Raw genomic sequence first — 27,524 nt, 5'->3', positions numbered from 1 at the left:
CTAATGAAGGATTGATTTTTATTTTTAAAAAATGTAACCCGCTCCACTTTTTCCTCCCTAACCCGCCCGAAAAAAAAAATCGCTGGTTACGATTACGGTCAAACCTGAGTAGTAATTAGTCATTTTTTGGTTCCAAAGATAGAAACTGTCAAATTTCTAGGAAGATCTTTAGAGCCGTTTTCAAAATCCTGTCTAGGTTCCAGGTTTTGGGTTCTACCGATGAAACGTGTGCAAGCTAATAAGAAGAATAGTAAACCAATATCTATTTTTGTCTTGATATGGTCTCAGGGGGAACAATCGCATAATTATTGATATAAAAATAAATCTAATTTAAACTATTTGTATGAATAAGAAACGTGAAACTTTTGCTGTATCTTAAAACCCAAACTGTATTGGACAAGAGTTGTCCTCCAGCAAACTGAGTACTTTGTTTTGGTTTCTGAGGACAGTTTTGTTTTCTATTTGTAGGCGAGAATTGCAAACATTCGCCAATTGTCAGCAGAACTCATTCAAATGATATCCACTAGGTAAACATTTCCTCTGGTCAACACATAGACTTATTGATATACTGTCCACTGAACAGGAAACACATGTATTTTTTTTTACACCGAATCTCTTAGTTATATTAATGTGTACCTCAACAGCAAACTACACTAGGAAAAAAAAACTTTCATTAGCCCAGCCCACACGAAAAACCACAAGATCACAAATAGAGTTTGTGTTATCACACAAACTCAGAGGCGGTCCCACCAGAATAAAATGAGCTCTTTATACTGCTTAATATATTAAATCAACTCTTTAAATGAATTATTTGGTTATTAAATCAATATTTTTGATATTAAATCAACACTTTTGATATAAATTAAATGAACTCTTTACATTTCTTGAAATATCAAACAAACTCTTTAGATTTGTTCGTTGCTCGCTATTTAGTTTGACAATGCATTAGAGTCACAGAAAGTAAATCAGTTTTTGAGTCCGGAAAATAATTTAAATAGGGAAAAGTTGATCAGCTTTATGAAGGTAAACAGACAGCAGACGGCAAGTTATCTTCTCCTTTCAAAGGTTCCATATGTGTCTCTGTATATCGCTACTGGAACATTCTTGACCTTAGTAGAAATGAGGTCTGTAAAAATCACAGAACTAGATGGATTCGTTGGTAAAGAGTTTGGTGCTGGAGTCGTAGCCGGTGGAGACGTCAGCAGAAATTGTAGTCTTGAACTGCGCGGACGTTTTGAAATAAGTGGCGTACAAGATTTTCTCCTATTGAAATGTACATTGACGTCTGCTTCCAGACAAGAGAAATTATTTTTATTTTTTAGGTTACTTTTGAAGTTTTCCTGACATGCCCGCGCAATTAACTTCTGTTTCAATGTCGACTTCATCTTGAGATTATTTAGTTCTGAATCAATTAGTTCACAATTCTTTAAAGTACTTCGATACTTGGTCGGATCCAGTGGAGCGTGAGATTTGATGATTCGGTTATCTTTGGGATACTTGAAGGCACTACTTGTCCGTGCACACAATGATCTGATAGCATTGGCACTTTGGGCATTTGAACAGAAACTTAAGCTCAAAGATGTTTCCGTAGAGCTGGGACTGAGATAGTGATGGTCAGTAGCGCTGGGACTGAGATAGTGATGGTCAGTAGAGCTGGGACTGAGATAGTGATGGTCAGTAGCGCTGGGACTGAGATAGTGATGGTCAGTAGCGCTGGGACTGAGATAGTGATGGTCAGTAGAGCTGGGACTGAGATAGTGATGGTCAGTAGCGCTGGGACTGAGATAGTGATGGTCAGTACAGCTGGGACTGAGATAGTGATGGTCAGTAGAGCTGGGACTGAGATAGTGATGGTCAGTAGAGCTGGGACTGAGATAGTGATGGTCAGTAGAGCTGGGACTGAGGCAGTGATGATCATGAGTAGATGCTTGCTTACATACTGAATGTTTTGTTGTATCAGGATAATGACTAGTGGATTCGTCAGCAACTTTTGGTTCGTGTGATGTAAACATTTCTCCAAAGAGATCCGTTATTTCCGCCTCCCTGTGTCTCCACGTTGAAGCATCGAGAGGTTCTGAGAATCTTGTGTCCCATAGAGTAGGACGTACACATTGTTTCTTGACATTCCTCAGCGCCTCATCCAAACAATCCACGAACTCACTCCTAGTGACACTTTGACCTGCTATCCCACAATGCTTCCTGGATAATGTATTCATGGGGTCACGTGATGTGCCTGTTATGTTCGTATGTGGCACTATGTTTCGTTTGCTTTCAAATATATCCCGATCATGTTCAGAATCGATGTTTTTATTCTTTTTTTGTCCCCTAATCTTTGAATTAGATTTTGGTTTCTGATGAATGCAAAGATGATCTCTCTGTTGTCCTGCTCTATTCGTATGACTTTGAAAGTCATTAGAGCTGAAGGATATTTCACTGCCAGAATCTGATGGTCGATTAGTTTGTACATTTAAAAAACTTGTTTTCTTGTGCTTGGCTTGAAACATATTTTGGTGAATTTTGTTTTTTCTGACTTTTTGGTGTCCTGAACATTCAGAAACATGATGTTTAAACAACTTACTTAAAAATAGTAAGTTTGCCTTCATTTCTGCTGAAGTGTCAGGAAAATCAGTAACGCCAGCAGAAGATTTCCTCGAAAAACCCACGAAATTGAGGTTTGAGTTTGTACGGCTTTTCTGCGATGTCTTCTGTATCTTGTTTCGTTCATGGAAAGTAATAGAAGCATCTCGAGTGAGTTGACATGGTCTCTTTGTATCTGTGTTGATGTGAATAGAGATGCGAGTTGGTGGGCTTCGTTTATGAGCCAGACAACACTGACAATAATTTGTTTCTTTTCTTGGTGCAGGACATTGAGTTCTGCTTTTACTTTCACGACCAGTCTCTGTACTGGGACATTGAGTTCTGCTTTTACTTTCACGACCAGTCTCTGTACTGGGACATTGAGTTCTGATTTTAGTTTCATGACTAGTCTCTGTGCTGGGACATATGTCATCTCTCTGACATCTAGGCAGCTGTCTATGAAAAGAACATTCCTGACACTGAGTGTATTGAGTGTGATGAAGAGATGCACTTTCAGTTGTCTGTTCAATGCAGTCAGTGGAAACTTTCTCTTGATTGATATCAACATTGTGAACTAAAAAAGTGTCTTGCTCTCTTGGTTTGGCTAGGTGACATATCCAATGCGATAGACTACATCTGACACCTTCTGTTTTTATCTTTTCATGGAAATTTGTTCTATGTTTCTTCAAATATAGATCAGTATCTGTCCAGTGCTCAGTAGGAATTCGTTTTTTAACTCTATACAAATATCTCCAAAATTCTTCTTCGCTACAAGTTTCTAAATATTTCATGTCATTTTCCTTTGAGTGATTTGAGTTGATTGACATTTTTGAATGTTCACATGGTGACAAAAGTTTGGCCTTTAGTTCAGCACTGATACGACTGATCCCTAGATTAGTACTCTGTCCAAAAGGTTCAAGGTTCGACCTGGAAGTATTGTCTCTTGAAAAGTGACTTCTACCATTAAGTGTTGAATACTTTTTTTCCAGTAAACTAGGACTTTGAATGTTGAACACAGATCTAGTCAAAGAAGACTTGAGTGCTTTTGACTGATTTGTCACAGTAACATTGGCAGATGTTTGGACCATTGGAGAACTACAATGCTTACGTCGTTGACAACTATTTCTAGATCTACGAGATTGGCTAAGAAACTGTGGCATGTTACATTTAGAAGGAGCAACCGATGATACTTCTGGTCTCTTTATTGAAATCAGAAATGAACTTGATAGACGTTTTCTTTGATTGGGTGAAGGCTGACATAAAAAGCTTTGTCTTTTGTCCACGCCAGTTTTGTCCACGCCAGTTTTGTCCACGTCAGTTTTGTCTCCAAATCTGTGAGAGACAGCAGACAAAGACTGGTTCATGGATGGGCTAGGAGGTTGGGGTAGTGTCGCGAATGAATGAGTGTGTTTGCGTGTACAAGAGAGCAGGTTTGTTTTATGTAGCTTGTGAGTCCTGTCTGGGGATCTTGCTCTATAGCTAGGTCGTTCTGTGGAACTAACAAAGGAAGAATGACTTCTTGTCTGAATTTTTACATCTAGACTTCTATGTGAACTCTCCAATACCGGAACTGCTTCTTGTAGAGGACTGATGGGAGGATAAGAACAGTTCTGAGACTGACACTCTTCTGATTTAGCAGAATTACTTCCACAATGCTGATTCCACTCTTCACCAAGAGAGATCACCTCGATCTCATCACTTACAGATTTAGAAACCGAAAGACTTTCCATTAGTTTTGTTTTGGATTCATCTAAATCACGTGGATTGTCCCAGTACAACGTTTCGTGCGTGTGTTCGTGTTTGCAGGAATCAGTGGCTCCATCTCGAGTAGTTTCACCTGCACAGGTTTTGGGGCAGATGGGGCAGTTAGTGGACAAAGTGGATGAAGAAAGACGTGCCGAATGGGAGCAGAGAGACAAAGTGCTCGGGCTGGTAACATGGGTAGCCTGCAAGCAGGAAGAGGATGAATAAAGAGAGACACACTGTCTGTTCTGTGCTGGAAGATTTAAAATGTTGAACCAGTTTTGTAAATAACTGGACTTATCTTGAAGCAGTAAGTCCCCTTGACCTTTAGAGATCTCCTGAGTTGTCTTGTGTATTGAACTTTGAGACACGGCCAACAACTCAGGTCCAACCATTTTGTTGTCTTCTAATGGTGGCAGGCAAACATTGGGCTCATCTGTGATCCCAGATTTTGTTGTTTCATCTGCTGTACGAGAAACATATTTAGCGAATTCTCCTGTTATATCCTTAGCGTAACTTAAAGAGTCTATAGTTGTTCTAGGTTCGTTCAAATGTCTGGTATTCAGCCTTTCATTCGACATTGAGATCTGACTAGAAAACTTTCTTTGTTGACACTTCCAAGTCTGCTCCAGAGTGACTAGATTTGTTGGTTCGATACAAAATGAAGAACGCGTTTGTTCAGTAGGAGATGAAGGATGTGAAGAGAGTTTATGCTCTGACAAAGTCTTGGGAGATAGAACCATTGACAAAGTGGTCTTGTTTTCTTTGACAGCTGATTTCGATGGCTTGCAATGAGACCGACATTGTGATGATGGTTTGGTGTGAAATCTTTCTTCTAAAGGCAAAGTACAGCACATGCATGGGAATGAATTATCTAAATCATTAGTTTTTCTTTTACAGGTTTTAATAGTAGGCTTTTTGTTGTTTTTGCGTTTTCGAGTTGAATGTCTACAGTCGCGACATGGAGGCATAGAGATCACATGATTTTGGTCACCATGAATGTCAACTGGAGATGTCATGGGACTGTCAGCTTGACATTCATAGCTAGGACATATACACTTTTCAGATTGTATCTTTGCACATTTCCTTGCATTCACACAGCTGCGACATGCAGAAAGCTGGTTGGTTTGTTTATTATTTCCACAGCTGCGACATGGAGACAGCTGGCTGTTTTTTTTACCTTCTACACAGCTGCGACATTGAGACAGATGGCTGGTTTGTTTATTATTCCCACAGCTACGACACGGAGACAGCTGGCTGGTTTGTTTATCATATACACATCTGCGACACGGAGGCAGCTGGCTGGCTTGTTTATCGTTTCCACAGCTGCGACACGGAGACAGCTGGCAGGTTTGTTTACCATTTACACAACTGCGACACGGAGACGCGTATTTAACTTGAGAAACACTCGATTGACAACTAGAGGCCTGATTTACATAAACACAACTACGACAGGGCGACAGCTGTTTCGTTTGTCTGGCACAGCTGTGACATGGAGATGTCTGTTTTCTACATTGAGCACAGCTATGAGATGAAAGCATCTTGAGTTCTTTTCCATTAGAACATTTGTAACATGGCGCTTTCACGTTTCTTTGATGTCGCGATTGGCGCTTAGAAAAAGTGTGTGTCTGATCTAATTCAGTGCTGCAGCTGGGCAAGTCACAACCAGGAGAGGAAGATGTACATTTCTTTTGGATTGGGCTGTGACCTAAACTTTGCTGGATGTTGCTGGAATGGCTATCAGCTAATACAACGTTTCTTACTCTCTCTAGGTTTGGAATGTTGGTTTTGGAAGATTTCAATTGAGAGGTTTGTATCTTAGTTTCAAAGTGTTCAGGACCCAAGTTATCCCTCGGTATTGCTCTTTCATCTGAATCTAACTTCAGTGTTTGATTCCAACCTTCATTACGAGATAGACAATCCTGATGGGTTGGAGAAGAAAGTTTAGACTTATCCCAAACATAAATGTTGTTGGGAAATGATTGGTTAGTTAGATGGCTACATGCTGGACAATTGTAGGCATCGCTTGTAGAATAAAGTATTGTAGGAGTCTCTAAAGAAGATGAATATGATTGGGAATTATTAGGACTCAAGTTTTGGCTGCAACTGTCTATGTTTTTACTACTACTGTCTATAATATAATAAGATGTACTTTTCAAACTTGACGGTTTCTTGTTACTTTGTTTTCTAGTTTCAGTTTTGTTCGACTTTTTGCTGCCAACGTGTTGAGATATTTTTTCGTTCTCCTGGGAATGTTTAATGTCGGAGATAGTCTGTTCTTGCTGGGAGCACATAGTTTGCCAATAGTTCAACAAAGTTTGATAACTAAACGAACATTGCATAGAATTGCAGCTGATGTTCGAACAATCACTATCTTGTTTCATTCCTCTAACAGAGTCATGTTTCGTGGATTGAACTGGCTGCTTTAGACGTAGACATTTTGACTTGGTGCTAGATGTCTCTTGCCTCTCATTGCAAGGTTTAGCTTGGGCTTCACATTTTGATGTTCGCTTGCTTTGTTCGTAGTCTTCACGGCTTGGTTTATTAAGCTTTTCAAAGCTTGGTGTTTCTTTTATTTGATAGCAGTCTGTTTGTGGTGTGCTTTTGGTCTCAGCGAGGTAGAGCATTGCAGTATTTCTTCGAGGATTCAAACTCCTGCAATCAGGCCATTTGGATTTTACACGGTTAGGGTGTCTGTACATAAATTTTAATTTTTTGTGTTTTTGGCTGGAACTGTTGCATCGAAATTTTTGATCGGATGGCATGGTTCTGAAATAGCTTGACTTCTTTTTTGTGACTTTGTGATATCTAGACTTTCTACAGTCGCTTCCTACCTTTTGGCTATTGACAAGGACATCAGTGTTGCCTGCAACTTCAGAACTGTTGTTAGTTTGGCAACTGAACTGGCTAAAACTGGCATTAGGGAAGGAATTGCTTGTGTTGTTGCGTTTAAGTGAATTACACCGCCAAGCACATGCAGAATCAGTCTCCTGACTGTCTTCATTTTCCAGAACTTGTTTAGTTGATTCATGGGAAGATGTAGATTTCACGGCGTTATCACTTTGGCTGCTTGAAGACGATGTCATGGTGTTGTCACTTTGGCTGCTGAGATAGGGCTTGATTGCCAGTTCACTGTCATCGCTTGAAGAACTGACAGTATCCTCGGTTTGACTTTTGGAAACTGACTTTACTGCTTCATCACTTTGACTTTTGGAAACTGACTTTACTGCTTCATCACTTTGACTGCTTGACGACTTTTTGGTTTTATTACTGTCGTCCTTTGAAAGAGATTTCTTATCTTGACTAAGAGAATCTGATTGGCCGTCTTTTTTAATGTTATCTGTTGCTCTTGTTTTGTTATCTGTTGCTCTTGTTTTGTTATCTGTTGCTCTTGTTTTGTTATCTGTTGCTCTTGTTTTGTTATCTGTATTACTTTGACTGACTGAGGCTGATTTCTTATCTCTCTTAGTCCCTTCCTTTTTAGTTGATTTCTTATCTTTACTTTGACCATCAGAGTTCTTATCTTTACTTTGACCATCAGAGTTCTTATCTTTATTCTTTGGAATAACTGAAGTTAAATTCTTATCTTTATTTCGACTAATTGAAGTTGATTTATCTTTAAAAACATCATCAGCTGAAGTTGATTTTTTATCTTTTTTACTTTTTGATGTTGCTTTCTTTATTTGTTGACTTTCATCGGTTAACTTGGATTTCTTTTCTTTTCTTTGGCAGAGAGATAATGGCTTCTTGTCAGCTTGAGTTTTTCTTGTTGAATTTGATTTCTTATCTGTATTACTTTCATCATTGAAAGTTGATTTTTTATCATTCTTACTTTCATCGCTGGTTGTTGAACTCTTGTAGTGATCACTCTGACTAGTGGAAGAGGATTGTGTGTCTCTGCTGCTGTTGTGTCTGCTAGAACTTGATGTCTCACTCATCTCTTCCTTGTCTTCTGATTTCCTAGGTTCTGGTTTCATCTGTTTGCACTGTGGCAAACTCTTTTTTCTTCGTTTAGACTTTACAGATTTCGTGGTTTCCCGCGATCTAACCTGATCACGTGATTCAGGCTTTGCGTCTTTATCTTGTTTGCGTATGACTACAGATTCATCGTTTCCATCACATGGGGAAATGTCGTCCCACACACACGGAGACATGTGACCTGTACTGGGGCACATTTGACAGACATCTTTTTCCTGACTTGGGGAAATCTTTCCTGATTTACACGGTATTACTTTAGGTATTGACTTAGTGTGGTCATTTCTAGTCTCACATTCAATATTTGAACTTTCTTTGCATGTCTTTTGTTGGTAAGACTTGGGTTTAGCTGTGGATGACTTCTTGGTTAAATTGCACGGTTCAATGAAGTCTTCAGCACGTGGTTCAGTCTTCTGAGTACCAAGGTTTTCCTTAGCTTTCTTCTGGCAGACGACATTTTCATCTTCACTTTGACTTTTTAAATAGCCACTGCTATCTGTCTTGCACATGTTGGATTTAACGAAACAATTCGACTTTACATGAACACCTTCATCTCTGTGACATGCTTTCGGTTTGCTTTCTTTGAGTTTTCTATGGCATTTATTCCGGGGAAAAGTTTGTGTAGAGTTGGCTGTGCAGGTCCTTGTTGACTCTTTAGTGCCACTTGTTTTTCTGGCATTCATTTCAGTCATGTTCTCCTTTATATGACTAGGACAATACTGATTACTTGGACTATACACATGACAATACTGATTACTTGGACTAGACACATGGCAATCCTCCAATTCTTTGTCTACTTGGCAAGTTGTTTTATATACAGGGCATTCTCTGTGGTTATTTCGTTCTGAATTTTTAGACCTTTGGTAACAATTTTTACTTTGTTCAGAATACATTGGCACTTGTTGGCAATCATTTGGATGTTCAAAGTACATTGACGTTTGATGGCAAAGATTATTTTCTCCTACGAGTTTTGGTGTCGGACAGCAATCTTTGTTTTCTTCATAGCATTTAGAAATTTGGCAACAATCATTTAGTTCTGAATATTTGAGTGTTTGGGAGCATTCATTATTCTGTACATAATTTATCTTATTTTGTTTGCAGACGTCATTTTTTTCTGAATATTTTGGTATGCGGGGGCATTTATTATATTTTTCTGAAAATGTTGGATATTTGTTGCAAACGTTATTTTGTTTAGACAATTTTGTGCCGCAAACATTTTGTTCTGAATAGTTTGAAATTGGACAAGATTGACAAGTTGGTTTGCAACATTTCGGCTTTTCTTCAATATCATAAGCTTTCTGTAAACATTTAGGTACTAAAGCGGCATGTGTTTGATCTGAAAATTTAGGCAATGGGCGGCAATCATATGTTTGATCTGAGCATTTAGGCATTGGACGGCAATCATATGTTTGATCTGAACATTTAGGCATTGGACTGCAATCATATGTTTGATCTGAACATTTAGGCATTGGACGGCAATCATATGTTTGATCTGAACATTTAGGCAATGGGCGGCAATCATATGTTTGATCTGAACATTTAGGCATTGGACTGCAATCATATGTTTGATCTGAACATTTAGGCATTGGACGGCAATCATATGTTTGATCTAAACATTTAGGCAATGGGCGGCAATCATATGTTTGATCTGAGCATTTAGGCAATGGGCGGCAATCATATGTTTGATTTGAACATTTAGGCATTGGTCGGCAATCATATGTTTGATCTGAACATTTAGGCAATGGGCGGCAATCATATGTTTGATCTGAGCATTTAGGCAATGGGCGGCAATCATATGTTTGATCTGAGCATTTAGGCAATGGGCGGCAATCATATGTTTGATCTGAGCATTTAGGCATTGGACGGCAATCATATGTTTGATCTGAACATTTAGGCAATGGGCGGCAATCATATTTTTGATCTGAGCATTTAGGCAATGGACGGCAATCATATGTTTGATCTGAACATTTAAGCATTGGACGGCAATCATATGTTTGATCTGAACATTTAGGCAATGGGCGGCAATCATGTGTTTGATCTGAACATTTAGGCATTGGACGGCAATCATATGTTTGATCTGAACACTTAGGTACTGGACATTTAGGTACTGCACGGCAATCATATGTTTGATCTGAACATTTTGGCATTGGACATTCAGGCACTGGACAGCAATCATATGTTTGATCTGAACATGGTGGTATTAGACAACAATCATATGTTTGATCTGAACATGGTGGCATTAGACAACAATCATATGTTTGATCTGAACATGGTGGCATTAGACAACAATCATATGTTTGATCTGAACATGGTGGCATTAGACAACAATCATATGTTTTTTGCAAACACTCTGGTATTTGACCACACTCAATTCTTTGCTCCAAACATGTTAACAATGGACGACATTCATAGTTTGGTCCTAAACATTTGGCTTTTAGACAACAATTATACTTGTGTGGACAACGATGGTGTGTTTTCTTTCCACATTTAGACACATAACACACTTTCTTGTTTTCATGCAAACATTTTCCGCCAACCTTTGTTCTTTTCTTGCCACAGTCCCAATGGATCAGTTCTTGGCATGGACTCAGCCCAAACTCAAACATTGGCTTACTACGTTCAGGAGACTGGAAACACCTGGAGTTTCGTTCGCTGCACGTGTAACAGTGTTCACTGGAAGAGACTGAAACATTAGAATCTGGACTGATTTCTTGGTCATTTTCTGGCCGTGTACATTGTCTAAGATCACAATCATCTAGAGAAGTCTTCAGAGGTGAACCATTACATGGGGATAGGATGCTGCAATGAAGTCTACTGCACTGCCTACCAATCAGTTTAGATCTTATAGGACGAGATTTGACCTTCCTATCAGAGCAGACGTACGAAATTTTCTCTCTCTTGCGCATGTTTTTATTGTCGCCGGAAACACCGCCATGAATGTTGTAGACCAGATGGTGACCTTTTAATTGTTTCTGTGAATCGTAAATACCATAGACTACAGGAGCAGAAGTGGCTTCCTGTAGGGAAGGACTCGGACATGGAGCGTTTGGATTGGTTGAAATATTCTGAGACACAGTTACATTACAGGCTGCAGTAGAAGAGATCAGAAATTTTTGACACAATGACAACCCAGGCGCACTTCCATTTGGCCCGGTATAAGAAAGTTCCATTTTATTTCCGGAACGATTCTTTTTCCTGGTTTTCTTTTTAATCATTGCCATGTCTGCTGTGTAAATATTGTTTTCATTGTTTGAGGATTCTGTGAGATCTTCAGACATTTGTTCATTTGATTTTTCAGATTCATCGTTGTTAGATGTATGAAATGAGTGAGACTTACTTTTGAGCTTGCTTTGTTTCTTCAGTCGTAACACTCCTCCCATACAACAATCTACGTCAGGGCAGGGAAATCTCAGCTCATCAAAGTCTTTCTCAAGCTTGTCACACTTCTCAGGCTTGCAAGGGGACCTTGTCTTTTTACAGTTCTTGGCCTCATTATTTCTTGGACACGGATTCTTTGTTTGACATGCAACTATCTGTTCAGGTGTACAGCTCTGGGCTAGCGGCTCGTTATACGGACCTGTCAGTACTGTGTTACTTTTGTTCGAGTTGACGCCAGTCGGACACGTCATGTCCGGTAAGTTGACGCCAGTCGGACACGTCCTGTCGGGTAAATTGACGAGATCTTCATAAAAATGAGACATTAACTGTTTTAAGTGTCTTCCTTGGTTGGCATGGCAACAGCTAGAGGTGACCAGAAAGCAGTCTTCAGACTTACAAGGATTGCGGCTGCATTTGTTGTGTTTCCGCGGCTCGCAGACTTGAGTTTCTGTTAAGAATTCTTTTAAACTGGAGCGTTCAGCTTTCTGAGGGGATGGGCTTTTATCACAGCACAACAAAGAGCTGAGTAACTGGGCCGACTGGACGTCCACGTTAAAACGTTTGATTTTCAAACAATTCTTTTTTCTGCTTTTTACTTTCACTTGCAAGCTACGAACAAATGTGGCGTTCACTTCCGTCACTTCGTCGTCATGGCAACGAACCCGCGGCTCAGGCGTACGCTTAGGCTCATATTCCTCTTGTCCAAGTGATTTATTTGTATCGCTGACTGAAGTAGATCTTGTCACTGAACATCTTCTCATGTAAGGGCCGTCAATCCCCGTCTCTTCCACTTCTGATCGGTGTCCAGTACACGGCTCCTCTAGATCCCAATCGTTGGACAGGGTTGACCTTGGTCTCCCCAGCCTTTTCCTTGTGTTCAGTTGTCTCCTATGTGCTACGTGTTTCTTTTCTGACGGACCTGGGCTGAAACAGACAAATAACTTCACAAACATTCTTATATCAAGCAATGTTAAAGTGTCTTTGTATAAGTCACGTGGCTGTTAGAATTGGTTGGTCTGAAACGTAAACTCACTGCGGATCTTCTTACAGAATCGGTTTTATTTGTCGCGTAAAGCATGCACATAGTCCCCTGATGGGAAGAGGTGGAAAGTGACAATGTCAAAATTCAAAGACATTGTTGTCAAGGGCAAATACCGTGACGTATTCAAGTGACCTTGAAAAAATTCAATGCAGCCAATTAAAAAAGGAAGAAAAAACTTTAGAGGGGAAAGGGCGAGGTGAAGGTTGAGATGAAGAATGAGGTCAAGTTAGGAAAAGTCTGTTCATTGAGTCCAAGAGGGCGCTAGATTACCAAGATAAATTGTGCAAAAGGTGAAATAATCCGCAAGGTTGCCTCAAACTATCTCTTTTCCCTCTCATGGTGCCAAGTATGGTACTGAGCTTTATGATTTGAAATGGTCTTTAAAAATAACATTTGACTGAAACGAAATGAAAGTTGTACAAATTAAACTAAAAAAAATAATTCCAAGACAACTTACGAGAGGCCATAACTTCCAGCTACTTGATAAACTGAGGCAGTATCTTGCTGGGGATACTTGAAGAGCAAACAAAACAAGGCAAGTCAAAACAGAACAGGAAATTTAGCTCAGAAAGACAGACAAACAGGTGCATAGACACAACATCAATACAGTCGGCAGTACTATTAGATGAAGGCCTATAGAAAGACAGACAAACAGGTGCATAGACACAACGTAAATACAGTCGGCAGTACTATTAGATGAAGGCCTATAGAAAGACAGACAAACAGGTGCATAGACACAACGTAAATACAGTCGGCAGTACTATTAGATGAAGGCATATAGAAAGACAGACAAACAGGTGCATAGACACAACGTAAATACAGTCGGCAGTACTATTAGATGAAGGCCTATAGAAAGACAGACAAACAGGTGCATAGACACAACGTAAATACAGTCGGCAGTACTATTAGATGAAGGCCTATAGAAAGACAGACAAACAGGTGCATAGACACAACGTAAATACAGTCGGCAGTACTATTAGATGAAGGCATATAGAAAGACAGACAAACAGGTGCATAGACACAACGTAAATACAGTCGGCCAGACTATTGGATGAAGGCCTATAGAAAGACAGACAAACAGGTGCATAGACACAACGTAAATACAGTCGGCAGTACTATTAGATGAAGGCATATAGAAAGACAGACAAACAGGTGCATAGACACAACGTAAATACAGTCGGCCAGACTATTGGATGAAGGCCTATAGAAAGACAGACAGCCATAACGACAGACACGTTGAAAAACAGACAGACATAAGAACGAACAGGAAATAAATAGACTGACAACCAGATGTGGAAACTAACAGATAGAAAATAACCATAATTACTTGATAAAAGGTTGGCATGAGACTCTTGACTGGATGTGCTTGGATCGAGTCTTGTCTGTCATCCATATGATTCCACACACTCCACCATTTGGCTTTCTACATTCAATTTTTACGAAATAATAGATTAAATCACGTTTTTAGCGGCACCCGATAGGGGAAAAGACGCTATTAGTTTTGTGCGAAATGTCTGTCCGTCTGTCCGTCCGTCCCGTTTAGATCTCGTAAACTAGAAAAGATATTGAAAATCCGACATCACAATATTTTAGACCATTCAAAGTTCTGATGCAACGGCTACTTTTTTTTCTGAAAGCGAAAAATCTCATTTTTAAAATCAGTTATTCAAGCAGTTTTTTAAAGAGAAAAAGCTAATTAGTATGCATTATAAAATAGACCTAATTTAAAACGAATAGTAATCTTGTAAATTTCATTTTCCTGAACATGTACTTTAATTTTCCGACTTCTGTATTTATTTTTTTGAGGATTCGAATAAGAGATTGAGCCTTTTCAAAACAATTAGATCAATTATAAGACATCAGTTAGGCCAGGGGAGTCGCGGTGGCTAAACGGTAAATCGCTTGGCTTCCATACCGGGGGTCCTGGGTTCGAATCCTGGTGAAGACTGGGATTTTCAACTTTGGAATCTTTGGGAGCCTCTGAGTCCACTCAGCTCTAATGGGTACCTGACATTAGTTGGGGAAAAGTAAAGGCGGTTGATCGTTGTGCTGGCTACATGACACCCTCGTTAACCGTAGGTCACAAAAACAGATGAACTTTACATCATCTGCCCTATAGGCCACAAACTAGTTAGGCCAGGTTCACATCTAAATTTACATTCACTTTCACCTATTCTTTGATCCGCGGGACCGTTGGGGCACTACACAAGATCTGTTAACCTTCTTTCTCCATTCTTATCTCTCATTTGTCTTTGAAATAATTTCATTTGGATGTTCTTTCTGAAAATATTGAAGCTTGCCTGGGTGGACCACTTCGGGGGCCGATTTTGAGTGTTTTAACACAAACTGTCTTTTGTAACCTTGTTTTTTTAAGAAGGAAGTCGAAATTATTTCAATTGGTCTAACAATTGATTAAAACATCTGAAAGATTTTCCACTAAATCATAGAGAATGATTACTATACAGGTCTATGACTTAACAATTTGTCCACAACATTGTTTTTGTCTAAGACTTTTGCTTTGATAATAATGTATCTTGTGTCATTAGACTTGTGTTCTAGACTTGTGTTATGATACCAATGTATCTTGTGTCTGTGACTTGCGTTTTGATAATATCATGTCATGTGTCTATGTTTATGTGCCATGTTGTCTAAGTCATGTATTTTTGCTTCATTGCCCTGGTTTGTAATTAATTTATTTTGTTTCTGTGTAAATGTGTTACTGTGACTGTGTCACACACAAATAACCTTAACCCTAACCCCTTTTCTCTGTTCTACTCTAATCTATATTTGATGATATGAAAAAGATTAAATGTCTCCTTCAACTTCGATATTGTCTATTCTTAAAGAGACAGTAACACTCTAAGGGGTTAGGGTTAACAGCACAGTATCTAACGCACGTATTATTAATACAGGAGCACCCCAAGGGGCCATGACAATGTGCATTGTATATACCAATGATCTTCTTGCAGCTAGTCCTTTTTGTTCTTGAACAAAGTCTGCAGAGAAAGTGCGGTCTTCTAACCCTACACTCTCGGAGAGCGCGGGTGTCAATCAGTAGTTCAGAGAAATAAACGAGGGTGAAAAATACTTTATTGACAATTTTTTAATATTGAATGTCAAAAAAAACAAAGAAATGAGTATTGACTTCCGAAAAGAAAACAAAGAAAATGATATTGTTTCAGTAGCTGGGTAGAGCATAGAAATAGTTCAAAGCGTTAAGTACGTTGGAACTGTGGTAGACAATAAATTTAATTTAATTGCAAACACAGATTTTATTACCAAAAAAAAAAAAGATAAAGATTAAATGCAGGATGAGACAACACTTTCCTGCCCTGACTGCAGGATGAGACAACACTATCCTACCCTGACTGCAGGATGAGACAACACTTTCCTGCCCTGACTGCAGGATGAGACAACACTATCCTACCCTGACTGCAGGATGAGACAACACTATCCTACCCTGACTGCAGGATGAGACAACACTATCCTGCCCTGACTGCAGGATGAGACAACACTATCCTACCCTGACTGCAGGATGAGACAACACTATCCTACCCTGACTGCAGGATGAGACAACACTATCCTACCCTGACTGCAGGATGAGACAACACTATCCTACCCTGACTGCAGGATGAGACAACACTATCCTACCCTGACTGCAGGATGAGACAACACTATCCTACCCTGACTGCAGGATGAGATAACACTATCCTACCCTGACTGCAGGATGAGACAACACTATCCTACCCTGACTGCAGGATGAGACAACACTATCCTACCCTGACTGCAGGATGAGACAACACTATCCTACCCTGACTGCAGGATGAGACAACACTATCCTACCCTGACTGCAGGATGAGACAACACTATCCTACCCTGACTGCAGGATGAGACAACACTATCCTACCCTGACTGCAGGATGAGACAACACTATCCTACCCTAACTGCAGGATGAGACAACACTTTCCTGCCCTGACTGCAGGATGAGACAACACTATCCTACCCTGACTGCAGGATGAGACAACACTATCCTACCCTGACTGCAGGATGAGACAACACTATCCTACCCTGACTGCAGGATGAGACAACACTATCCTACCCTGACTGCAGGATGAGACAACACTATCCTACCCTGACTGCAGGATGAGACAACACTATCCTACCCTGACTGCAGGATGAGACAACACTATCCTACCCTGACTGCAGGATGAGACAACACTATCCTACCCTGACTGCAGGATGAGACAACACTATCCTACCCTGACTGCAGGATGAGACAACACTATCCTACCCTGACTGCAGGATGAGACAACACTATCCTACCCTGACTGCAGGATGAGACAACACTATCCTACCCTGACTGCAGGATGAGACAACACTATCCTACCCTGACTGCAGGATGAGATAACACTATCCTACCCTGACTGCAGGATGAGACAACACTATCCTACCCTGACTGCAGGATGAGACAACACTATCCTACCCTGACTGCAGGATGAGACAACACTATCCTACCCTGACTGCAGGATGAGACAACACTATCCTACCCTGACTGCAGGATGAGACAACACTATCCTACCCTGACTGCAGGATGAGACAACACTATCCTACCCTGACTGCAGGATGAGACAACACTATCCTACCCTAACTGCAGGATGAGACAACACTTTCCTGCCCTGACTGCAGGATGAGACAACACTATCCTACCCTGACTGCAGGATGAGACAACACTATCCTACCCTGACTGCAGGATGAGACAACACTATCCTACCCTGACTGCAGGATGAGACAACACTATCCTACCCTGACTGCAGGATGAGACAACACTATCCTACCCTGACTGCAGGATGAGACAACACTATCCTACCCTGACTGCAGGATGAGACAACACTATCCTACCCTGACTGCAGGATGAGACAACACTATCCTACCCTGACTGCAGGATGAGACAACACTATCCTACCCTGACTGCAGGATGAGACAACACTATCCTACCCTGACTGCAGGATGAGACAACACTATCCTACCCTGACTGCAGGATGAGACAACACTATCCTACCCTGACTGCAGGATGAGACAACACTATCCTACCCTGACTGCAGGATGAGACAACACTATCCTACCCTAACTGCAGGATGAGACAACACTTTCCTGCCCTGACTGCAGGATGAGACAACACTATCCTACCCTGACTGCAGGATGAGACAACACTATCCTACCCTGACTGCAGGATGAGACAACACTATCCTACCCTGACTGCAGGATGAGACAACACTATCCTACCCTGACTGCAGGATGAGACAACACTATCCTACCCTGACTGCAGGATGAGACAACACTATCCTACCCTGACTGCAGGATGAGACCAGCTGTACGGTTCATTGTCCTCTAAGTGGACATGACGAACACGTTTCTTTCTCTTCTTCTTTTTGGAATGTTTTCTTTTCTTGACGAGTTTCTCTGGACATGCGGGCAACTGTAAATAGGGAGAGTTCACAGCTTCATGCAAAAGTGGCGGGTAAAATAATTGTGAGTAAAGGAGAGCTGATGGCAATGGATATGGATATGATGACAGGCAATCAAGAGGCCAAGGGAAAGAGCCAGGATACGTTGTAGAATTAGGATTGACCGGAATTCTTTGTTCTAATCTCTGATTTTCTGCTGGAAAGCCTCCAGGGGTTGCAACACACAGAGGTAGTATGGGGTATGCTATATCGTTGCTGAATGGATTGATGCAGATATCTGGGTACGAGAAGGGAATTTCTGGATCTACCGAAGTCGAGTTGACTTTATGAATGCCCGTTGAAGTCTTTGATAAAGTGTTGGTGTAGCTTTGAACTTTTTCAGCTACATTTTCAACAGCACTTTTTGCAGAAGTGTAAAGATGATGGGCTGTAGTTTTGGCAATTTCCGCTGCTTCATCACATGCGTTCAACAACGTCTCTTTGTAGGAAGTTGGTTTCACTGATTCTTCCTTCTTGTCTTCTTCAGTTGTCGGCGTGTCTTTATTGGGAATCTGTTCCATGCTCACTTAGCTATTGGATGAATAGAAAGAAACATTGGAACATTTGTTTTCAAGTTTCATAGCAATGTGCTGTCTTGACTAAAACATGGAACATTCAACAGACATCTCTCCGCGCCAGACACGCCCCAAGCACCAACCAGTAGAATCAATTCTGAAATTTAACAAATATTTCAATTGAAAACAAAACTTTTTTTCATTAAAATTTGTATAAATAATAAACGAATACAAAGCAGAAACTAGTTTAAACATGCTTTTTATTGAGACAGTACAGCATAGCACACAAGACAGGCCTTCTTATCCTACCATCTTACGAATAGTATTGAGACGTCGTGTCAGTCGTTATCCTATGGTCGTCCTATTTCCTCACAAAATGTGACGAATCCACAATGATAGTGCAAGTCCTACACTGACTATGGTACCTGGTCAATGTTTTTCGCAGTATATGGTCAAGAAATAAGTCAGGTTGTTGGATTTATGGGAATTCACCAAGCATTGTGGACGCGGCTGCGTGCTGGGCTGGATTTCCGCCATATTGTTCCAAAGAATTAAAGTGATCAACATCTCTATTGGAGGGACGCGACACTTTGCCTAGAATGTTCTCTTCTACCAGTTTGACGCCGCTAGTCATCGAGCTATAAAGAGATTGGGTTGATGGAGGGACTTTGTCTGGTGATCTCAAACGAATCCCTTTGCAAGGAGGCTTAGTTTGAGACGTGTCTACATTGAGTAGTTGCTGTGGATCCTTCACTTTAGGTTGCTCCCTATTCCCAGTAGGTGCTGCTTCTACAAAAGATTGGGTCGACACCAATTCTTTGACTGCACTATTCGTTGAATCTGTCTCTTGGGCTTTAACTAAAGTTGGAGAGGCATCCTCAGCAGTAGCGGCAGATTCGTTTGGTTTAGATGCTGTATTTTCTATCGGTTTTGTGCTCACTTTGTAGCTGCCGTTTTGGGTTGCAGTAATTCTTTCCGGTTGTCTCGGAGGCTCGTATCTCTCCTGAGCTAATTCTCTGAATTTGTTGCTGGGCATGACAATAATGGATGGATTATCAGAACTGAAGGTGTCTTTTTTACTCATGTGCCGCCCATGCATCGCTCTGTTTGGACTAGGGGACTTGTTCATCTGTCTGTTGTATCTCTCCGCGTAGGAGCTCATGTCATTTCTCCCTCTGGAAGGGCTGCGGGACACTGACCTATATTTGTGAGGAGAATCACGTCGACTGTTTGAGGGAAATCTCTCGGGGGAAATAACACGATAGCTTGCATGCGCAGGCAAATCAGAACTTTGCGACGACGAAGCGATAGAATTGCGACCGTTTATTCTTGTATCAGGACTTCGTATCGTATCATTGGGAGATACAGGCTGGTAGTTGGTATTGGTGTTATAACTTGGGGATACAGGACCTAGGCCCGGTGAGGTTGGACGTCTGTCTGGTCTGCTTTGAGGGGATGTTCTCCTGAACGGCACATAGCTGTCTCTAAAGTTGGCAGGTGGCTGGGGGAACGGGGGGGAAGAAAATTTCTTGTTTGGATTAGGGGAGTCTTCGTTGTCAGATTCAGTGGGACTACTGCCCGCATCGACTGGTAAAAAAGATGGTGAGTTTTCAGTTATATTATTGCTAGCCAGTGAAGTAATGGCAATGTTGCGCATATGGTCAGTATTCTTTTCTGATTCTAAGCAGGTAGGGAGAAGAAATGTCGGCGACATCTCCAGTTCTGGGCTTGGCTTTCTTGTACTAGTTGGACTACATTTTCTTTTATTAGCCAGCTGTTGAACCCTCGGAGCATCGGTGTCATCATACTTTTTAACACCTCCTAACATTATTTTCAGCTGCGATGGGTACTTCGTAGTTGGAGCACCTGGTGTAGCATTTTTCTCTGGATTGTCCTTGACGAAAGAGGTAGGGGTGCAGGTCAAAACATTAGGACTGGCTTCATCTGGTTTCTCTACTAGGTTTGTCCCTTTTTTGGACGTTGGCAATGCTGAAGTGAGAGTTGGGCTTAGATTCTTACTTAATCTTGGAAGACTGTGTTTACGAACATCTTTTTTAGGTTTCACTTGGGGCTCCTCTTTCACTTTAGATGTTACTTTGTAGGAAATTTTGTTGCCGGATGGAGCGATTTTCACGTTGCTAGCGGTGATAATCTTCGACTCAGTAAGTACAGGTGTAGGCGACGCTAGTTTTTTTTCTTTTTGAAATACAGGCGATGTTTTATTCTTGGGTGCAAATTTGGAGTTCTGAGATATTGAGCGTTTCGTGTTAGTCGATGACTTTTTCCCGTCACTTTTACCTTTGGTTGGGTTACTGCTGGCTGGTGTAGTGGAGGCGTTCAGGATGGTAGGCGGTGGTATAACGTCACCCGAGTCTTTCTCATTGTCAACCAGGAGATCTGCAATGGAGTCTTTTACCTGGTCAGTACTGGAGGAGATAATCTTCACTTTCTCTTTATTTAAAGCCGGGGCTGATTTCACCACCATTGGCTCTTTCTTGCTGCTGAAAAAAGATCCGATGTAACGAGCTGGGCTGGTAATGTAGCCAATCGCTGTAGAGATAGTACCAGTGGAACGGTCTGCTTCCACAGATGAAGAGCTCACCTTTTTCTTACTAGATGGCGCCCTGTACGAACTGGAAGAGGTTCTTTCTGTAGCCTGTGTTGGCAGCGGGTGTAAATTGTTGGGTTTCGCTGCGTCTGATCTCCTGATGTTTACAATTTGGTCTACGGAGTTGATCTTAAATGAGCTCACACCCATCTTTTTCCCAAGGGAATTGTCTACGGCCTTAGTAGAAGGGTCAATGTCAGACCGTGTTTTGGTCACTACGTCGTCTGCAACTTTGGACATGGCTAACAAAATAGAGATTGGTTGAGAAGCGATTTTAAAACGTCTTTAAGCTTGTTAATGAGTGTTAGCGACTAATCTCCTCTTCTTAATGTGTCCCAATCTGTCTCTGGAAGGATTTCTAAGCCAATGATTATAAGAGCTGTTGAAGAAAGTAAATAGACATGATTATAAGAGATGTACAAGTAGAATAATAGAAATGATTATAAGATTAAATAAATATATAAATATAAATATATATAATATAATATAAATATATATATATATAAATAAATATAAATGTAAATAGATATGATTATCAGAGATGTATATGCCCGTTGCGTGAATCAGTAACAGATTTAAACTGAAAAATAAATATTTTTGGGATTTGTATCAGTGCCAGAGTTTGTTTAGGGTAAGTTTTCACTTTTAGAAACTTGTCATTTTTAACATATATTCAAAGTTTTAAAGTCATACGTGTGTGGTTTGATACCCAACCATAAGTTAAATATTTCGATCACAAACTACAGCTCACATTTTCCAGTATCCAAACTTTAACATGCACCAAACATAACTGACATTCTCCGGTAACCAAACATAACTGACATTCTCCGGTAACCAAACATAACTGACATTCTCCGGTAACCAAACATAACTGACATTCTCCGGTAACCAAACATAACTGACATTCTCCGGTAACCAAACATAACTGACATTCTCCGGTAACCAAACATAACTGACATTCTCCGGTAACCAAACATAACTGACATTCTCCGGTAACCAAACATCATTGAAATGTTCCAGTCCACAAACTGCTGACACGTGGACAATCAGGTCATTTGACTAGAAACGAACAGGTGTGTGAAAGACTGGTCAATTACCCTGTGCCGTGGTCACTAATATGACTGTGGTAAAGGCTCTATGTCTATATACATTAAGTAACTTGTTGAGTATTTAAGCAGTTCTATTCTCAAGCCAACACGTCGGGTTCCAGTAGTGTAGTGTTCTTGTTTAATGGACTAAAACCCTTCCCCGTATTTCACTAACTTGTGCACCCTTTCAGTGCCCATGACAGTTGTCTAGGCTCTAATATTGTTGTAGATTATCTAACTAGAAATGTTCTGCATGGAACGGGCTAACCTATATCTTAGGAAAAGTCATTGGAAACCAAAGCAAAGTTGTATACGTACTAGATCTAGATCTATGACTAATTAGGACAAGTGGAACAACTCCTTACATTAGTCAACTACGGGGGCAGACTTAGTTTTACTCTAGCTTATTTCCTGATGACCTTGACACTGGGACTGCTCCACTGCAAACGAAACAAAAATGCGAATGATAAAAAGTGAAAGATTGTTTGTTCTCTAATTTGAAATTAATTTGGACCTAATAGGAACCTATTTTAAAACTAATCTGAAACTATTTTGGACCTAATTGGAACCTATTCTAAACCGAGCAGTAATGTAAACCCGACCTAATCGGAACCTATTTTAAACCTAATTCGAAACTAATTTGGAGCTAATTAGAACCTATTTGAAATAGCCACACCTAGCACTAAGGAAAAAAGAAATTCAGACATAAGTAGAAAGACCGCTACCATGGCTGGATGTAAGGGAGGGCTGACGGGGCCCCCGGGCCTTCACAAGAAAGGGGCCTCCACAAAAGGAGATATAAATGTACATTAAATATTTTTTAAAAGGAAATTTAGATATGATTTACAAAAACTTTTTTTTGTAAAATATAGCATGACTTTAGATATAATTATCTTTATTCATTAGTAGATCTTAAAGCTTACAAAAACTGGTAGGGGCTATGAGGCACTACGCCGGACGGCTAAGTTTCTTGCCAGAGCACTACGGGAGGACTAGTCCTTCCTGCTCTGATTTTTCAATAGGAGTTCATCTCAGGTAGGGGCTTCCACGTACTTCAATCCGGCCCTGATTGCCACTTATGTTTTTGCATTTTGTTTTTTGTGAGTGTGTTGTTGTTTTTTTTTTTGGTCGATATATTTTTTTTTTAAATTTTGTTTTCACCTCTTTATTTCCAAGTGTTGGATTCAACGTGAACACTAGACTCTCTGTTCACGTCTGACTGTATGCAAGGGACGTACTAACTGCATTCAGGGGAGTCATTGCGACCATTCTACTAAAACTACAATGCTACTCATGCAAGCTTACACTACAAGCTAAGTACTAGGTAAAACATCTCTAACTGTATTAAAATGCCATGATTACATTACTCTTCAAATACTTTGACATTTTTTTTTATTTTCCTTTACGTTTTTTTTCCCGGTTGTGGAAAAGGGTGGGGGGGGGGCACGTATTTGTGCTCTAGTTGAAAGGTCAGCTCGAGACTTGGCCATGAGAGACTGAAACCTAGTTAGTTGCTAGCAGGACACAGCGTGGTCAATAGAAAGGAGAATAAGAGATGGAGAAGTAAGCTCAAGAGAAATGATTATAAGAGCTATAGGTCAATGTCAATAGATATGATTATCACAGATGTATATGCCCGTTGCGGGAATCAGTAATTTAAAAGGGTTCCTAGAAATCTGAAATCGTAAAATATACGAAAAAAGCAATGAAAATCTCCTGAAATTTTAAAATCTTCTGAAAACTGATGCAAATCTCCTTAAAAACAGACAAAATTGTCATTTCGGGGTGTCATTCAATATGGCAACACCAATCCTACTCGCGATTAAAAAAAACGGCTTTGTCAGCTTTCGTTTAATAACAATAATAATAATAAGGCGAGTTTTAACCAAAAGAAGAAGTTCAAATACTTAATTTACTTTAATAGTCACTGGCATACAAATATACATCTAAATCTATCTTGACCTCTAAAAAAAAAAACAAAAGCAATATTTTGATAGTCGATAGTAAATCTAAAAGGCATATCTGAATTTTTATCGGCATTTTGTTGGGAAAGTACAATCTAATGTAGATGGCTCGTTAATTTGACAGTGATTTTGTATTTAGTAAAGTAGGTGAATAAAATGCAATGACGAATTTTTTTTTTTCAAATATTTTCACTTATTATCCTTATCACAACCCAGAATGGGCCCAGCGCAATCCGTTTCGCATAGGGCTCCGCAATCTGTAGGACCGGCCCTATTGTAACCTTTTAATTATAATTTCTCCGACATAGACTTGTGACTTGATTTGGAAACACCCGTTCTATTATGCGACCCCGACTCATACATGCACTCAAAATTCTTCGCCTTCTCAATTCAATCTATATTATAGTTTGACCGTGAGCTCCACCCCCCCTCCTCTTTTTATTGGTTAGTTTTTTTGCAACCTTTAATCTTAATGATAGCAATGTACGGTATTAGACATAGACGCCAAATACATTTCTTCATATTTCTTCATGGTTAGTTTTATCCTGTTACATTTTTTTTTTTTTTGCAACTTTTCATCTTAATGCAAGCAATGTACAGTATTAGACTACCGATACATTTTTCCATACCATCAGTTTCAGGCTTAGGGGAAAAAAAAGCGTTTTCGAAGGCCCCAAAATAAGAACCATCAATTTGGTTTTTTTAACTGTCATCATTAATTTGACTCCTTTTGAATGTCGCGAAATGACAACCTAAAGTCTGGGAACAAATCAACGGGCGTTGCCGGTTTTTCTGTTCTTGTTGTTTTTAATCATGTTACAAAGTACCATAACTTGCTCTCTCTCTCTGTCTCTCTCTCTCTCTCTCTCGAAAAAAAACACAGATTCTAGATCTATCCTATTAATGCTATTATATATTTGTTTATTTTGACCTCGTCTAAAAGGAAATGACGTAAGGCACATTAAAATAAGTAGACTTAGGGGAAAGGGAAACAAATTGCTTTAACATACGAAATTTATGAGATATTTCTATTTATGATTTCTATTTAAGGAAAATACCGAAAATAAAATACAAACGATTGACAGTTTGCAATTTTTCGCGAATAGCGGTCTTCTGGTTGGGAATTAGTCAATAGCCGTTCTTAGTGAGCACCTAGGAGGTAAAAACCTGTGTACGAAATTTGATGCGGATACGTACGACAGTATAAAAGATCTCGTGATCAATGAGTCGGAGTGGTATCTTACAAATATATAATAGAGTGTGTTCAAACCTACACAAGTTCGGCACTGACACTTTACTAAATATATTCCCCATGGAACCTTTACCAACCCCTCCTTTGTTTCCCTTTCTCAATCCAAAAGAACAACTAAACAATTACAACACGGGAAGGGAAGTAACTCTAGACCTGCTGGAACATTGTAAGCTATACATCGTTGAGACGTTCATCTCTTGAAATACAAACATACAAAGCTGCGATACATAATGAAAACACACACTCTCTCAACTAGAAAGCAAAGTTTTTATAGACGTAAGTTCTAAGAGGACAAACGTTTGTTCACACATATACGTTTAAATAAAACCATTGGTTTGAAACCAGAACATACCTATAGAATTATCCGCCAGTGCATCAAAGCTCGCACACATATTCTCTTGGAATATTGGACAAAAAACTGCTCAAGTCAAACCTTTTAATTATTTAAATATACTGTAGTATAATATACTGTAGTATTTAGATATACTGTAGTATTTAGATATACTGCAGTGTTTAGATATACTGTAGTATTTAGATATACTGCAGTGTTTAGATATACTGTAGTACTTGTGTTTGTTTACGAAAGGTAAGCGCACGATTATTACGTAAAGGAATGTAAAAAAAAAAAAAATATCACATAAAAAAAAAGAAACAGACTTTTTAAGTCAACAGTTTCGATTTGAAAAAGAAACTGGTGGGTGTCTAAATATTTGATACAGCTATTATGGTAGATTAATGATACACTTGGATTATGGTACTATCTATACTAATATTACCATGCATCTATTTATTAACGCAAGGGTCGGCAACACGAACAGCCCAAAAAAAGATAATAATACTTGTGACAAATATTTTTTTTCCAAAAGAATAATTAACTGTAATGTACTTAATTGTTATAATGATTAATAATGATACAGTCCTACCAATGTTATTAAGCGTAAATAAAACCTTAATATTCTTAACTACGACAAGCAAATATATATATATATATATATATATATATATATAGGCCTACATGCTGATCGAACATTCGAGTCCTAAGTTTGTTGTAGGATACTTTATTTAACACTATTAAACACATTTCTATAAACGATTTTAGTTAATGTAGAATTCGCATATAATTTTGTAAAAATTATGTAGCGCTGAAATGTCACTACATAGGCTCTATAGTACAAATAGATATTGAAAATGTCACTACATAGGCTCTATAGTACAAATAGATATTGAAAATGTCACTACATAGGCTCTATAGTACAAATAGATATTGAAAATGTCACTACATAGGCTCTATAGTACAAATAGATATTGAAAATGTCACTACATAGGCTCTATAGTACAAATAGATATTGAAAATGTCACTACATAGGCTCTATAGTACAAATAGATATTGAAAATGTCACTACATAGGCTCTATAGTACAAATAGATATTGAAAATGTCACTACATAGGCTCTATAGTACAAATAGATATTGAAAATGTCACTACATAGGCTCTATAGTACAAATAGATATTGAAAATGTCACTACGTAGGCTCTATAGTACAAATAGATATTGAAAATGTCACTACATAGGCTCTATAGTACAAATAGATATTGAAAATGTCAAATACATGCATGATGTAACCTAGGCCTATTTCCTACTTTTAGATACAGTAAAGTAACAACTGAAGAACTAGAGAATAATTTTTGTTATTGTTACAGATTATTTATAATTTTTCATGCAGCCCGGTAGGGGTTTTTAATAATTGTGTAAAAGGTTGTCAAAAAGGTTGGCGACCCCTGCATATCTATAAGGTGCAATATAAAATCATAAGACTTTCTTTTCATTGTACGTGTAATATAGATCTACGTGTGCTTTGCACTGGAGCAGCTTGAGTGG

The 27,524-nt window shown here is 39.5% G+C and overlaps 1 protein-coding gene and 1 long non-coding RNA gene across 2 annotated transcripts in view; one reads left to right on the top strand and one right to left on the bottom strand.

Moving 5' to 3' along the window:
* Positions 1-27,524, top strand: part of LOC129926042 (uncharacterized) — a 31,836-nt gene that overhangs the window by 681 nt on the left and 3,631 nt on the right. The window contains exon 2 of the long non-coding RNA XR_008777725.1: positions 23,607-23,754. This is a non-coding gene — a long non-coding RNA (uncharacterized LOC129926042). The remainder of the gene's footprint in view (positions 1-23,606; positions 23,755-27,524) is intronic.
* LOC106057832 (serine-rich adhesin for platelets-like) overlaps positions 5-27,524 on the bottom strand; it is a 34,670-nt gene continuing 7,150 nt past the window's right edge. Inside the window, exons 2-5 of the mRNA XM_056027881.1 lie at positions 18,063-18,891; positions 14,043-14,138; positions 13,173-13,228; positions 5-12,597 (exon numbers count right to left, since the gene is read on the bottom strand). Coding sequence (XP_055883856.1) covers positions 1,047-12,597; positions 13,173-13,228; positions 14,043-14,138; positions 18,063-18,740 — 12,381 coding nt within the window. The 5' untranslated portion in view covers positions 18,741-18,891 and the 3' untranslated portion in view covers positions 5-1,046. The remainder of the gene's footprint in view (positions 12,598-13,172; positions 13,229-14,042; positions 14,139-18,062; positions 18,892-27,524) is intronic.

The sequence above is a fragment of the Biomphalaria glabrata genome, chromosome 4, assembly GCF_947242115.1.
Source record: "Biomphalaria glabrata chromosome 4, xgBioGlab47.1, whole genome shotgun sequence".
Lineage (NCBI taxonomy): Eukaryota > Metazoa > Mollusca > Gastropoda > Planorbidae > Biomphalaria > Biomphalaria glabrata.
The sequence above is the reverse complement of the archived record's forward strand: the minus strand, read 5'-3'. Positions and strand labels throughout refer to the sequence as shown.